A 15550-nucleotide genomic window follows, 5' to 3' on the forward strand; every position below is an offset into this window, starting at 1 on the left:
CTGAATTTGGTGAACTCCGGAAGCCGATACTTGGGTGGCAACGGGATCAAATCGTAGTCACTTGGATACGGCTTGGAATAGCCGATCGCCTTTCTCTTGGGTAGGATGCCAAACTGGTCCCTTAGTATTGCACTGACCTGCTCCACACTAAGAACTCCTGGGGCCGAGGGCTCAACACTCGGCCCGGTAGCATACTTTGCCAGCCATGCCTGTTTCTCTGCGTCTGCTCCAGAAGCTCCTGGGTTTACCAACTGCACCGAGCGTGTTGGATTGACGCTGTCAGGAATGTATGCACACGTGTAGCCGTGAGGGATCTCCTTGGGTGGCTCGGTCAGAAACTGTCCTTCTCCAGGATCACCGCCGATCTTGTGGATGACATAGATCAGCGAACTCTGCTGTCCTGCTGCCGCGAGCGAGTAGGACACTGGCGGCCTAGATTGCAGTGCAACTTCCCCCCAGTGACTCCCCAGAGTTGGTCCTGACGGGGAGTACTGGTTCTTGATCACCTCCTGGACGACGCGATGTGCCACGCGCTCAAGCTCGTTCACCAGGCTCTTTGAATGCCGATGAAGTGCGTGAGCCACCATGTAGTTCATCTCCTGGCGTAGGGCTCTGGTGCGCTCTTCCGATGGCACAGACAGATCAACGTTGTCGAGCGCGCCTTTTGGTGAGAACCCCTTCCACCTGATGCCATGGTTGCGGGTCCTCTCGAAAGAGCCGATGAGATCGGCTTCGAACTGAGCTTTGACTTCATCGTATTTTTGCTTATGTTCCAGAGTCAGCTCTTCATACGTGACAGGCTTGGTGACCGGCAGAACCGGTGCTTGGTCGTGAGCTCCTGCCATCTCTGCGGTGGGCGTTGTTGTTGATGAAGGTCCCACCGGGCGTGCCAGAATGTGTTGTCGGTTGAAACCCACCGGCGAGCAGCGACAGGCAACACAAAGAGCCGAGAGGTTGCCGGGGCGCTGGCAGGCACTGCTCCCTCGTCGACGGCCCGCAATTCCGGCACACGCCGCGTCTTGCGAAGTCGCAGGGCGTGCCACGTGACCTATACCCGATCAGGAAGGTGCGAACGTGCTTGCAACGATCTACCTGCATACACAAACACGTGGAAACATAAGTCTGAGCCGTGGTCGGCTCCCCGGGACGACTCTTGCATCGGCTTTAAAGAGCCGATCGAGTCCCAGTGTCAGATTGGATCTGTTTGTATCCGAATATGATAAATAAAGCAAATAACTATAAAGCTGCTTCAATTAAATCTAACTAATCTAATCCACGATGGTAATAGCTTCACTGCTAGATCGGAACATCCTACACGTGACTGGGCCTAATGAACATAACAGATAACTGAATCATAACCAAGAACAGAGGCCTAAGAACTAGCAAGAGCCGATTCCCCGAACAATCCCTATCAAGGCTAAGATAAAGCATCTACTACGCCACCGGATCATCCAACCCGTTTGCAAGGCCTAATCTAGCAGATATTACGCCAACTCTTATGAACAAGAGCAAACCATAACAGATCAAATCTATTAGACATAAAAGAAGAAGGGTGTTGTCTCCGTGCAACTAATTCTATGCGACAAGAACTAGCATAAGATTGAAACTTGACTGCACAGAGACAACATGATATTCGTAGATGATAAGCGATGAAAGCACGACGAATCTACTAAAAGCCATGCTACGAACATCAGGATAACTAGCATTACTCGTCATCAAAAATGCTTCAGTACGAGTAATGCCAAGGTAAAAGCAAGAACAACGCTACCCTGATCGCAAGACGCGATCAGGGCAGCATGGCGCTTACTTGGATGAAACCCTAAGATTAGGGGTGGCGATGCGCCGAGATTGTTGTTTGTTGCGAGACGTGATGACGCTCTCTCTTACGAATAACATAGGGTATATATTTATAGTAAGGAGACTTGGGAAACAATCTAACCTAATCTTGTCCCGATCGGACTCTATCTCTAATCTAAGATACATGGCCCATGTGGCCCAAATGCTCACGCAGGAGCCGATTTACAAGCCTTCTTAATCTTCTGCTTTAAGCCAACTTGCTTTCGGCCCATAAATTAAGCCTGTTAATTTATGGCGATAACAACCCCGTCATCGTTCGTCACATCCTCAGCCCGAGTACGCAAGCAACTTTCCTAAACTCGAGCTCTCTCTTCCTCCCTCTGAGTTTTCTTGCTTAATGAAGCTCTTTGGAGTTAGTTAAGTCAAGAACTCAAGTGTTAGCTCAACCAAAAACAGTAGTAGTGCTGGAATTAGTTTGGCACTAACCAAATAAAAATAATTGCTTAGTAGTAACCTTCCCCAATTAAAGAAAAACCACAAAAATATTTCCTTCAAATAAATCAAGGGACGTTGAACGAAGAACGTATTGTGGCGGATCGTTCCCCACAAGAACGACTAACCGCTGACCTCTCCTATATTTTCCTTGGATATTCTCCGCACTAATCTTTTGCAGTAGTTATGTCGGTCTGGGGCAACATTCGGAATACGGTGAAGAAGCTCGGCTCGTCATCCCGATCCCAATCCCGGAGTTCGCGATTGTCATCAGCCTCTCAGGATGACATGTCGGTGGACTCAACCCGCCGACCGTCACGATCCAAGGAAGAAGAGGAGGAAGCCCCTGCCTCTCCAGCAGTCCTGAGGCCCCGCCTCAAAATCAGAGTTCTAACTATGGTCGACCAGATTGTAGTCTGGACTGATTACGAGCGGGATGCCCTCGAGCTGCTGAAGAAGCAGTCGTACGGCCATGGCAAGCGGTTCGAGACAGACTTCCTTATCATGACGAGACTCCGTCAGGACATGAACCGCGCGTTCACGGCGGCGGACTGGTCACACTTCGCCGGCATCACCGAACCAGGTTCGTACCTCCTTACCATGGAATTTCTGGCAACATTGCATGTTGAAACCGTTGGAAAAGAAACTAAAATCCACTTCCGCTTTTTCAACAAGTTCTTTGAAATGGCACCAAGAGACTTCAGCGCAGCAAGGGGCTTTAGCAAGAAATGCACCTTAGAATCTGCTACACTAATAGACGAACATGATTATGACCGTAGTGCTTGGTGGAACGAAATCTCAGATGAACCAGTTAGTAGCAAGAACAGTATTGTTTCTATCCATAATCCAACTCTGAGAATCCTAGCCAAGTACCTTGCCATGGTAGTTTATTCCTGAGCAGACCTCAGGCTATGCAGCTCCTCAGAGCTCATGTGCCTATTCGCTATGGCAAAGAAGATTCGTTACTTACCTGTCATGGGTATGGTCCCACAATGGCAGAAAATGATCACGAGCAAATCTCCCATCGACATAACCTCACTTGTCACCCGCATTGCGCAGTATGGTGGTGTTTTGGAGAATGCTCAAGTCACTTATCTGCCCGCGACGGATGAGTACCGAACCTTCATTGGTCTGGACCACTTTGGAGAACGCTCAAGTCACTTTGTTTTCGTAATGAAGCAAATTATGTCTAATATCCTAAGAATAAAGTTAAGATAAAGTAAAGGACGATGTTCCTTATGCTTCAGCTATCAGAAGCTTATGCATGAGTCTCTAAGTGATTGACTTGACATTTTGTAAGGCGGAAAGCTTTATGTCTTTGAGTGTTATCCAAGGAGGTCCACTCGATAAGGAGAAAGACACCATAGAATGCTTGTTTATTACGAATTATTTAAGGGTTTTGTATAAGTATATGTATGTAAAAGTGCACATTAGATTATATCCTTCACTCATTGTAAAAAAGAAACAATTATATTGAGAGCTCTGAGCAAACTTAGCATAATGAAAGCTAAGATTGTATAAGGCATGTTTTAACTTATCAAGCCTAATAATTATATTCTGGTATAATGTATGAGGACAAAAAACTTGAACTCCTATGACTACAATATTTATTCGAGTAACAACATATTTATTGATGATGTCTAGACTATTGATGATTAAGTATTATGTTGTGAAAGAATGGTCCCAACATCAAGTTATTAAGGTTAAAGAAATGAGTTTGAGTTAATGCTAGCAAATCTTATTAAAGACTTATCGCTCATCCCATGTAATTTTCACGAAATTAAGTATGGGGTTGTGAACAGTCTTGAACTTAATTCTGGGTATATGATCATTCCCAAATAAGAAATAAGTGTTCTATCAAGTTATTGCAGTGAACTGTGGGTAATGGAGTCCTAGTAGTGAATTAAATACTACTGATGACGCATTGGTCCGATCTTACTGTTGTATTGAGTGTGAATATAAGTTTAAAGCGAACCTAAGTTGTTAACCATTTGATTACGTGGGGGAATATTGGAAATTTGTTATCTCAAGATAACAACTTAGATCTGCATGGCAAACAAATTTCACAAATTAGAGATAACATACCAAATATACGTCATGTACCGTGATTGACAGGTATACCTAAGATTTTTATTTATAAGTCAGTCCTGGTCCCACAGTGATGTATATAAATATGAGACAGGGGTACCCTCTGTGACCCTAATAAGTTAATCTTGTGATTAGCTAAAAGCCAATCAATTAGGGCACTGGAGGGTCTGGAAGCTCAAATTCCTCATCTATTTGTGGTAGGCACCAACGGGAGTTGCTGCTCGTCATCGACATCAAGAACTTCATCAACAGGGGATCTAAATCTCTCTAATTGGTGAAGATCGAGTCTACTTCATCTAAATCAGCTCTACTACTACGACTACAGAGGCGTTCATGGATGCAAGAGGCTCTGGTCAGTATTGATATAAGATTTCTGCATTAAGACTAATCAGTGATCATGATTAGGGTTAAATATCTTGTTCATGGTTAATTAGTTCTAACAAATACCACGATGCAATGCATGCAAGATGCAAGTCTACGAATCATGAAAAACTACGGGCCTATTTGTGGGGTTTATTGCGGTTCAGCTTCACATGAAGCAGTTTTGTAAGCCAGGATAAACATAAACTAGAAGCCGGATGAAACCATTTTTTTAGTTTCATCAGCTTTAGCTTTACTGATGAAGCCGTTTTAGGAGAGCCTTCCAAACAGCCCCTATAACTTGCTTGTGTTGGTGCCCATACCAGCAGACCCCTCTTGGCAGCATCAATGCATCATGAAGCACGAAGTTATATATTTTCCAATCCGGGCCTTGCCTGAATTTCATTAGTACCAGAGCAACAAAATTACAGAGTTTAAGTATGATCCACTAGAGTAACTGACCAGCAAAATAACAAAAAACTCCACCGACGGAGAGAGACTTAAAGCACAAAGCTACGAAGTACTAAAGAGAATAAAACGCAGAGAGAAGCTGCGAGCTGCCAACTCCCCATAGCCAAGCTGATACGTAACAGGGACGAAACACGCAGCCGGCCAGAACAGCAGAACCCTCAAGCGAAACGATCTTGGTTGCGCCACAGCATCAGGTGGAGTAGGACCATGCCAGCATCATCGGCACGCGCTTCTTGTGGGTGGAAACTCACGCCGCCATCTTGAGCACTGCACCGCTATCCTCCAGTACCTTCTTATCTTCCTCCCCATGTAACTCTGCCTAAAAGGAAATGAAAGAAGAAGCTAAGCAGATGATAGGAGATCGGATCTTTTTTTTATCAAAGCAAATGCTATTTCTCGTTTTCCATAGGGCCCAGTAAATTGCTGCAAGGCCTACAAAGTGGGGAAAAAATTGAGGGCTGCAAAGCGCCCTCCGTGCAGCACCGCTCCCGATTTGTGCCGCGTGGCTAGCTCATGCATCCAGCGGCACACGGCAGACGCGGCTCTGGATCCTGCGATTCGATCTCGGCTCAGGCGCAGCGCTAGCTCGGCTCAGGAAACGTGCGGCTCAGCTCCAAGCAAGTGGCAAGATGCAAGTGCTCCTCTGTCCTCTCGTTGTCGCATCTCGTCTCTGCAGCCGCCGCCACCGTTCACCGCTTCAGCCTACGCCGTTCGCCCTTCCGACTCCGCTGGACGCCGCCGTCGGCCGCCACGAATGCCTCCGCCTCTGCCGGCCGCCGCCATTAGCTGGCTCCGCCTATCTGCAATCTTCTTCTATAGCTGCTCCGTTGATCCAAGAAGGATATGCGAATGCCATGATTACGTACTTTAATATGAACGACAGTTCTACCATTGGAGCAGCTTACATCCAAGGAGCGTTCATTCGGTACATTAATATGAAAGACAGTTCTTCTACTATTTCGTACTTTGATGACATGACTTCCAATTAGGAACCTAGAATATCATCAGGAAACACTCGATCCAGCGCAATGCATTGAGCGTCCATTCTGAAATTTCCAATATCCATTCTCAACTGTATCACCCACGGCAGCAAAAGGAATGCATCGAAATTGAACAGCATTATTGCCTGTCGCAATCCTTTCACAATTGCTGCAGATGGTTTCTGAATCCTGTATGAGTTAGTTTTCTTATCAACCATTCGGTTCATGGATCCCTGAAAAAAGATAGGGTAAACATGGTACCGAGTTGACATAAGTATCGCATAATAGGCAGTTAGAACTTAGAACATCTCGATCACAAGCAGTGAACGATAGCATTTGCTGCCTCCGTCTCCACCGGCTGCCGCCGAAGCCATTTGCTGCCTCCGACTCCGCTGACTGCCGTCTCTACCTCTGCCTCAATCATTAGTCACTGCCTGGATGGTGAGACCGAATGTATGATACACCAGGAGAACGCTTTTCTGTGTTCGATATGATGCATCAGTTCAGCAATTGATGTTCTGTCCTATAAGCTGAATCATGCGACTTCAGAAGTGGTACCATATACATGTTGAATAAATGATAGGCAACGTATGGGGTGCAAACCAAGTTTTTATGCAAACTATGCAAACCAACGATCAGAACCCCAAGATTCCAATTCAATGGCTAGAGATGAAGGTGGACTCTTTTAGCACTTAAACCCCCCCACCAATTCTCTCTTAATCTTTCATTTGTGCAAAAAACCCCTAGGTCCAGCGCACCGGTTCGTTTCCTCCCTGCGGTCGGTTCGTTCTGATCGTTCCTGCCGCTGCCGTCGCCGCCCCTGCGCCTGACGCCGCCGCCCCTCCACCTGACAAAACCGCCCTTGCGCCCCTGCAGAAGGAGACCACCATACGTTGCCCTCCCCCTGACGATCGTTGCAGCGCTAGCGAGACCGCCACCGCCCCTGCGCCCGAGGAGACCGCGCCCCGCAGAAAGTGGTCGGCCCTGCGCCTGACACCGCCCAGACCACCGCCCCTGCGCCTGAGATTATCTGATGATGATGACCGCCCAGATCAGCGTGGCCAACTGAATATTGTTCCCTGTGTTATCTAGAGAAATTTCTACAACTACACACACTACGTGCCCCTTGAACTACTCAATTCATTATGATTTCAGAAATCAAACAACCAGCAGCTGCTTTCAAGAGCTAAATCCACAAACCATTAGGGAGATCACAACCTGCGGTTTCCCCACATGGCCAAAGCATTGGACAAAGAATTATGGGCAATATGATGGATAATCTTTTGATCAGAAGTCTTACTTCCTAATCAAAAGGTGACAAACAGGACTGACATAATATGAAAAAAAAAACAGTACATTCAGAAAGTGTCATCAACAAGTGTTATCAGGACAAACATAAATTCACTAGTTGCTATATAATTCATCCAGCAAAATTCACAATGAAATTTATATGGACTTAAGATATCAGCCAACAACGTTTGGGCAATTGCGTGCATCATGAGTCCCTACTTGCTTGCATTTTCCTCACTTCCGTTTACTTGGAGCCTTCGTATCCTTGCTCTTCCTAATTCTTTTGGATCTCCCTTTCGAAGTGATATCTGTTGGTGGATGTATATCGACTTCATTTGGAATTTTATTACCCAGGAAAATTTCGTATTCCTCCTGTTTATCAACTCTCTCAGTAGGTGTGATTTTTTGGAGAGGTTCCACTAGGTTGGATAAACTAGAACGTAAAAACTCTATCCCTTGTTCTGATTTCTTGGCCATTTGGATAAGATCTTCAAACATGTTACGCGATTCTAAAATCTTTTTTCGCATTTCCACCTCCATGGGATCCTTAGGCATCTCATCTAGTAGGTTACCTTCCTCATCAAAGAATAGTTCCCTGTAAAACATAAAAGGGAAGGAATGTTGGCCTATACAAAATAAAAAAAACAGCCATAGAAAAAAGAAGTTATAGTACACACCTTTTACATCTTGTCTTCCATCTCTTCATAATATAAACTTCTGGTATCTCATTTTTCTTCTCGACTCGAAGCACTTGGATGATATGACGACATGGAATGCCATATGACTCATATAACTTACACGAGCACGTACCAAACATGTTTGACTTGTTCATTTCAACAACTCGATCCTTTCCAGTTAGGCTGCTGATGGTGAAACATCTTATATCTTCACACTCTGAAATACCTTGAACAATGCAATGGTCTCTTGCAGCTACGAATTGTTCTTGAAATTTTCTAAAAACTTCATGTGTATATATCCCACTACATTGCTTCTCAATAGCCCACGGTGTCATCATTTTAGGAGTGCTGTGAATACTTGCATTGTCGGCTTTCAACTCCTCTTCGCGCTGGCACTCCAAAGCTGTGTCAAACCTTAGCCAGAACTCAATAAAGGATGACTTTCTACGAATGAAATGGTTAAAAAAAATTTGCGCTCTCTGATCGTGATGTAGTCCTAAGAAGACCAGCTAGAGGTATGTCCAAAAAGTATAGCGGAATGGCAAACCTGTTGGAAAACCAATCATTTCCCATGAGTCCATAATCTGTAATGATAGAATTCCATTGTGACACAAAATCATTTGAATTCTCAGTCCCCCAAACACACTTGTTTAGAATTTCCCAAAATTTTTCATCATTTCTTATGGAGGGCCCGACCTTCTCTGGTACCTTTTCCATTATATGCCACATGCAAAATCTATGAGCTGTATCTGGTAGAATTTGAGCAATAGCAGCCATCATGCTCGCATCTTCATCTGTTATGATTAGATGAGGTGTTGCTCCACCCATGGCCTTAAGAAAGGTCTTAAACAACCATACATATGAATCGATCTTTTCATCTGCTATGAATGCTTCCCCAAGGAAAACACTTTCATGTTGTAGTGGTTGGTGGTATATGTTGCATCTACCGAAATCACACCACCAAAAACACTATAGTTTTTCCAGCATATAGCATCTGCCCAGAATACACGAACAAGTCGTCCTTGTTCATCCACCATAAACTCATGTGCCTCACAGCCACATCTGGTTTCCATCACATTCGGTGACTTTCTTTTTTTCCCCTGATTCAGCGCTAACAATTTGAGCGCTCTCTTTTCTGAATCCTTCCCTTGAGCAATAATACCGCTTTAATAAAGTTTCCTCATTTTTCTTCTTCTGACTGACACGAACAGAAAAACCAGTTTCATGTGCATAACATTTGTAAATTTTTTCCACATCATCAAGTGTACCAAATATCATTCCAACCCTAGGCTTCAAATTTGTGTTGTCTGTGCCAGTAGTACAAGAGCCCTATAGAAGTGTAAAATTTTATGATCAACAAACCAGCAGCCCAACATGTCATATCTGAATAAGGAAATGTATCGCACAATAACTCACTATTCTACTCGAAGAAGATTTTGTCCGTGGTGTGCCTGGATGTTCAAGGTGGGCTCCAACTCCGGCATCGATGGCCTCAATGGAGATAGAATCAACGGTGATTTCCATGGCGGCGGCGGCGGCGGCAAACCCCATGGCGGTGCCAGCGGCGGAATCCATGGCTGCACCTAGATGTGTGAAATTATATGCATTTGTTGACCTTTGCATGAATGTAATTTCTATGGCTGACTGACCCGTACGTAAAAACGGACATATACCCATACCTGCACTCCAAAGCTGTGAGTCCATGGCTGCGCCGGCGGTAGACTCCACGCCTGGATGTAGGCTCGGGAAACGACGAGAGGAGGCGGCCACGGCAATGCCTTGCGATGCGCCGGTATCCATGCGCGGTTGGGGCATCTCCATGTGCGACTGGGGCGGCACGGTCTCACATGGCCCTTCCAGCTGTTGATGCCGGTCACGCAGGTCCAGTGCCGAGGGCACAGCAGGGGCGATTCCCGATGGGCGGCCAGCGGCTGGGGTGTCTCCCGATGGGGCTGGACCGGTCTCCAGGCGAGGGTTCGCTAGGTATTCTCTGATCCATTCGCAGGGTCTGACGGCGTCTTGAACACCGATGCCGGCGGCAATGGCAGTGCCGCCATCGCCAAGGAGGGCTCGCTGGTGTGGCTCGCTGGCGTGGAACATCGCCACCCCGACGGCCCCCTCGTCCTGGTCACAGATCATGTGGCGCGTCTCCAGCGGCATGGGCTTCGTGCGGCGGCCGGCTGTTGACGGCTTTTAAGTCAGAAATAAAGCCGTCAACTCCTGCATCCTTTCATAACTTTCAAACACCAAAAGTAGTTATAGGGATTATTTCTAACCATTTCCATGAGTTTTGGTGATTCTTGAATTGCAGGCACCCATACCCGGAATAGAGCAAAAATATACAAAAGACGCAACACGATTGCACAGAATATCCGACGTTGCGTCACACATGCAAAGGAGGCCCACAAATCAGACCAAACCGACCAACCAAGCCCCGGCACCGACCAATGGAGCATTCCAGCAAGGCCCAGGGTTCGTGCACACTAGTTGTGTGTGTGACCCAGCCTTGCAGTCACCTGAGTCAGCATGGTCCATGTGTCGTCCTCTACTTCTGCTCACATCAAACATGGAGGAGTCATCGACAACCAAACATGACCATGCTACCTCTGCAGCAATATCAAGACATCGATCCTACATGCAGGTGGTAAGAGCACTCAGGTATGTAACCCCGAGTTCACCAATCTCCATTTGAACATAGCTTGAACTTTGAAATTCATGCTTCCGTTGTTTATGCTTGTATGCTCTGGTTTGGATGTATTCAATTGGTATATCCATAGGCTTTTTTTTAAATTAAGCATGGTTGTTAGGTTAAAATAGCCTTTTTTTAATCAAATTAGACATGGTGTCGAGTTTGGTTAATGAACGTTGAGCTAATATTATCGTAGACTTTGGATGCATATCTTTCTGTGGACTAACCACTGCAGGAAATTTTCAAAATTAATGGGTAAGTCCTCAAGTTCATGACGGAGATAAACAAAGGCGCGGACGCACGTCAGCAAAAATCACACAACATGCAAGAGAAGCACAGATCACCTTTCCAAGGTGCACTGTGAGTATATTGTCAAAATGTTCCTTTACATTTGTTCAAGATTTATCCCAGCCTTGTTTAAAAATACAATTTTGGTGAACAATAATAAAAAGAAATAAAATAATAGCAAGCATCCTGGGATCCATGCAATTTGAACTTTGGAATCTAATTTTAATTAAGCATGGATGTGAACAACAAATTAAAAAAAAAACTTTAGATATTTCTTGAATATTTGCTGTCCACTAACCTTTTGCAGGGAAATGAAACGAAAACAATTAAGGAGCAGCATGAAGACATAAACACTCAGACAACCCTCCTTGGTCCAAGAAGGAGACAGACGCACAAGGAGCCAAGCAGAACAAAATGTAAAGTTTGGCTTTATGAATATAGAGCTTAACTCTTGCATCTTTGTTCAGCGATTGGTAAGTTCCATCAGGTAAAAATTCCACATACCTTGTGCATCCTCATTCATTTCTTCACCCTGCAAAATTACCCACGATGCCTAGCTTGCCATCATAAAAAGAAAATAAAAAAACATACATATAATGAAAATAACAATAAAAAGAAACTTAGGCACTTAAGCATTTCATGCACCTTGCCTCAATAAAAATTTGACTCCCTGGTGATCCAAAACTGGCAGAGTCCTTGTTTGTATTGTTTTTCTTTTTGAATAAAAAGGAGGTACAAGAATAAGTGTGGGGGAGATCTTTCAAACACCATTTACAAAGTCATTTGAGATCCCTCCCCCAACATGTTGCACAACATCGATGGTCTAGCACGCTGAAGAACGGGACAGATGGGATCCAGAGAAGGATGACCAAACCTCTGGTTCGATCAATCCAACTCTGATTTCCCGCAGTCTCCACTTCTTCCTCTTCAAACGATGGTTTGTGCAAAACACTCCTCATACTCCCGAAGTCTTTGAGTTTAATTGAATTTAATGCTAAATCACTAAAATTGAACTCAACAAACCTTGCTAATCTCATGCACTCCATGCACTTCATGATAAACTTGCATACTCTTTATTCCTTAACTTTCACCTTTTTCTTGTGAAACTAAAACATGATAGGGAACCCATGCTATCTAATAATTGACTTTTGAGATATGGTTAAAACGAATAGAACCTAGTTCTTCCTTGCAAAGTATTTGGGATGTCTTTTATAAATTTTTTTAAAAAATCAATAGCATGGCTCCTCAATTGTTTATGAAATTCCTATCCAATGTCATATGTTATTCAAAACTGAAAAGCTTCCACATATGCAACTTGTTTTCTCATTGAGCTTTGTCAAATTATTGTGACTCTTAGTGAGATTCATTTCATACTCCCATGATCAAGATCACGTACACATCCACCACCACATGCTACACTTCTACACTGGAAGTTAGCAACATATCCACTCATACTTCCATCAAATAAGAACTACATGTCACCATATGACATCTCTCTCTCATAAAGTTAGATAAAGGATATGGGGCTATGTAAAAAGAAATAAAAGATGCATACCCAAAAAAAATATGCCACATGCTTTAGCATGTTCGAAAATAAAAAATGCATACCCGAAGAAGATATGCCACATGCCAATAAGGCATGTCAAAAAAAAAGGATAGCCCCTATCCAAAGAAAAAAAGAAAAAGAAACAAGAGAGATGGTTCATACAAAAGAGTTCATCCATCATACACCAACCAAAAAAAATACACATATATACACACTTGCACATCCTGATCAAGATTTATGACTTATTTCTCCTTTGGATCCGGTTTTTGACTTAGCAACATATGAGGAACAAGTATGCCTTCAACCTTCTCCCTACACTGAGCTCCACATAAAAGCCTTTCTAGAGGTAGGAGAAGAAGACGGAAACAAATTGCCTTGGTGAGGAAACCAAAAGGCATAAAGAGAGATCTGAGAGAACAAACTGAGGAGCTAAGCTATATTTGATTTTGAAAATTCATAAAACCCAAGTTTCTGAGTAAGGGAGATTAAGAAACCTGAAGTTTAAACCATTCCAAGTTTCAACTATCAAGGTAAGCATGGTAGACACTTAAAAAGTTCACAAGTCTGGGAGAAACTTGGAATAATTTGTATGCAGGTTTCTTCAAAGGAGTTGCATCCACCTTAGTCTTCACCTCTTTACTCGAGGACGAGCAAAGGCTAAGTGTGGGGGTGTTGTTGACGGTCCTTAAGTCAAAAATAAAGCCGTCAACTCCTGCATCCTTTCATAACTTTCAAACACCAAAAGTAGTTATAGGGCTTATTTCTAACCATTTGCACCCATACCCGGAATAGAGCAAAAATAGACAAAAAGACACAACACGATTGCACAGAATATCCGACGCGGCATCACACATGTAAAGGAGGCCCACAAATCAGACCAAACCGATAAACCAAGCCCCGGCACCGACCATCTGACATCAGGACCCACCAGGCAGAGACCCAGACGAAGGCGGTGGCCAGAGGCAGCCATAGGGGGTTGGCCGACCCCACATGGAAGGCACTGATGCTGAGTTTTGGCGGGAACGTCGTTCTTATCCTCCAGAAGGCGGTTTGCGGTGTTTCGATAATTGTTGATGGCGGGAACCGACCTTTGGAGCTATAAAAGGGTCCTCCACACACCCTCTCAAGGCATTCCCATTCCATTCTCATACACTTGAAGGAGGAGAAGTAGTAGTAGTGTTCCACTTGTATCTTTATAGTAGGGAGTGTGCGAGGAGGAGGATCGGAGAAGAGCCAGACTTGTCGGCCTCTCTTCATCTTGTACCTCGACGGGTACGAATCACTTGAGTAAGTATCCGGAGTTCATCTTCTGTTAAGTTCTTGGTTAAGTATTCTTAAGTTATTTATTCGTTTACGGGTTCATCGTACGTTCTTATAACATATGCCCTGGTAGAGGGCCCCTGATAAAGACGGGTAACCCTATACGCCGCTAGAGTAGTAATCGAAGGATTAGACGTGGTGTCTAGGCCCTAGATTGCCTTTGTTTGCCTCGTACTCTATAGTATTGTGGGGTAGACCGCAAGTGGTGACAGCCCTGTCGGTCTGCTACGAAGCTGCTTCGTGGTTAGTGCACTCCCTCCTGTCCGGGTACGGCGTAGAGCAACAAGCCGGAGGTCCCTAACAGAACCTGGGTCAGACCGGTGCCCGAAGTAAACGAGTGAAAGCCTAAGTCTATCTTACCTTGATCCTTATCTTTAGATAAACCACACTACCCAAAGCTCTTCTACTTCTTGTTCTCCTGGGTTAAGCTAGGCAGAAGGTCGTTACACATCCGTTCCCTGTGGAAATTACGATACCCTGAATACTTCCTGGTGAAGTGCTACAATGGTATCTTCCGTGCGCTTGCGGATTATTCTGTGAACATTAAGAAATACCAACACCGGCTCCAACTGCAGGGGCGGCGGCGTTTTCTATCGCGCAGGGGCGGTGGCGGCCCATCGCACGGCGCCTGGCCTGGGTCGTGATCGAGGAGTACGGAACCGAACAGACAACCTGCGCCCAGGGTCTTTTTTGCACAAACAAAAGATTAGGAGAGGATTGGTGGAGGGGCTTAAGTGCTAATAGAACCCATCTTCATCTCTAGCCCTTGGATTAGAATCCTAGAGTCCTGATCACTGGTTTGCATAGTTTGCATAGGAACTGGGTTTGCACCCCATACGTTGCCTATCATTTATTCAACATGTATATGGTACCACTTCTGAAGTCGCATGATTCAGCTTATAGGACAGAACATCAATTGCTGAACTGATGCATCATATCGAACAAAGAAAAGCATTCTCCTAGTGTATCATACATTTGGTCTCACCATCTAGGCGGTGACTAATGATTGAGGCAGAGGTAGAGACGGCAGTCAGCGGAGTCAGAGGCAGCAAATGGCTTCGGCGGCAGCCGGTGGAGGCGGAGGCAGCAAATGCTATCGTTCACTGCTTGTGATGGAGCTAGCGCTGCGTCTAGCTGCGAAGATCGAATCGCAGCATCCGGAGCCGCGTCTGTCGTATGCCGTTGGATACATATTTATAGCCACGTGGCACAAATCGGGAGCGGTGCTGCACGGAGGGCACTTTGCAGCCCTCTTGCATATAATTTTTTTTCACAAAGTGAAACTTCCCCGCCATGGGCATGTAACGGTTTGACCATTCCTAGAATTGCCGGAAGGAACAGGGTCTACAGTCCGTGCCTATCACCAGCGCCACCAAGCTCCAGACATAACGAGCCATGGAGTAGTCGAAAAAAAGATGGTTTAGAGCATCTCCGGCCTCCTCAAATTAGGCCCCTAATCCTATTTTTGAGGGGCCTGCTCAAAATTTTTTGGGCTAAAATCAGAGCCCAACTCCAGCCCAAGCCCCCAGGTCGGCCTGCAAATCAGTGGGTT

General features: G+C 45.0%; 1 protein-coding gene across 1 annotated transcript; it reads left to right on the forward strand.

Annotated features, from left to right (window-relative positions):
* The first annotated feature begins 2127 nt into the window (after positions 1-2127).
* Positions 2128-5120, forward strand: LOC120655750. Its single transcript, XM_039933714.1, has 2 exons — positions 2128-2872; positions 4579-5120. Exons 1-2 carry the CDS (start codon positions 2476-2478, stop codon positions 4653-4655), a joined length of 474 nt encoding a protein of 157 aa, XP_039789648.1. The 5' UTR covers positions 2128-2475; the 3' UTR covers positions 4656-5120.
* The last annotated feature ends 10430 nt before the right edge of the window (positions 5121-15550 follow it).

This window comes from Panicum virgatum, chromosome 1N (assembly GCF_016808335.1).
Source record: "Panicum virgatum strain AP13 chromosome 1N, P.virgatum_v5, whole genome shotgun sequence".
Classification (NCBI taxonomy): Eukaryota; Viridiplantae; Streptophyta; class Magnoliopsida; order Poales; family Poaceae; genus Panicum; species Panicum virgatum.

What these genes read in the sequence shown, in the direction of transcription:
- LOC120655750 (XM_039933714.1), top strand. Translation starts at nt 2,476, where the DNA reads ATGTCGGTCTGGGGCAACATTCGGAATACGGTGAAGAAGCTCGGCTCG. An exon ending in CGCCGGCATCACCGAACCAG is followed by an intron (nt 2,873 to 4,578) that starts GTTCGTACCTCC and finishes TATTTGTGGTAG; the next exon opens with GCACCAACGGGAGTTGCTGC.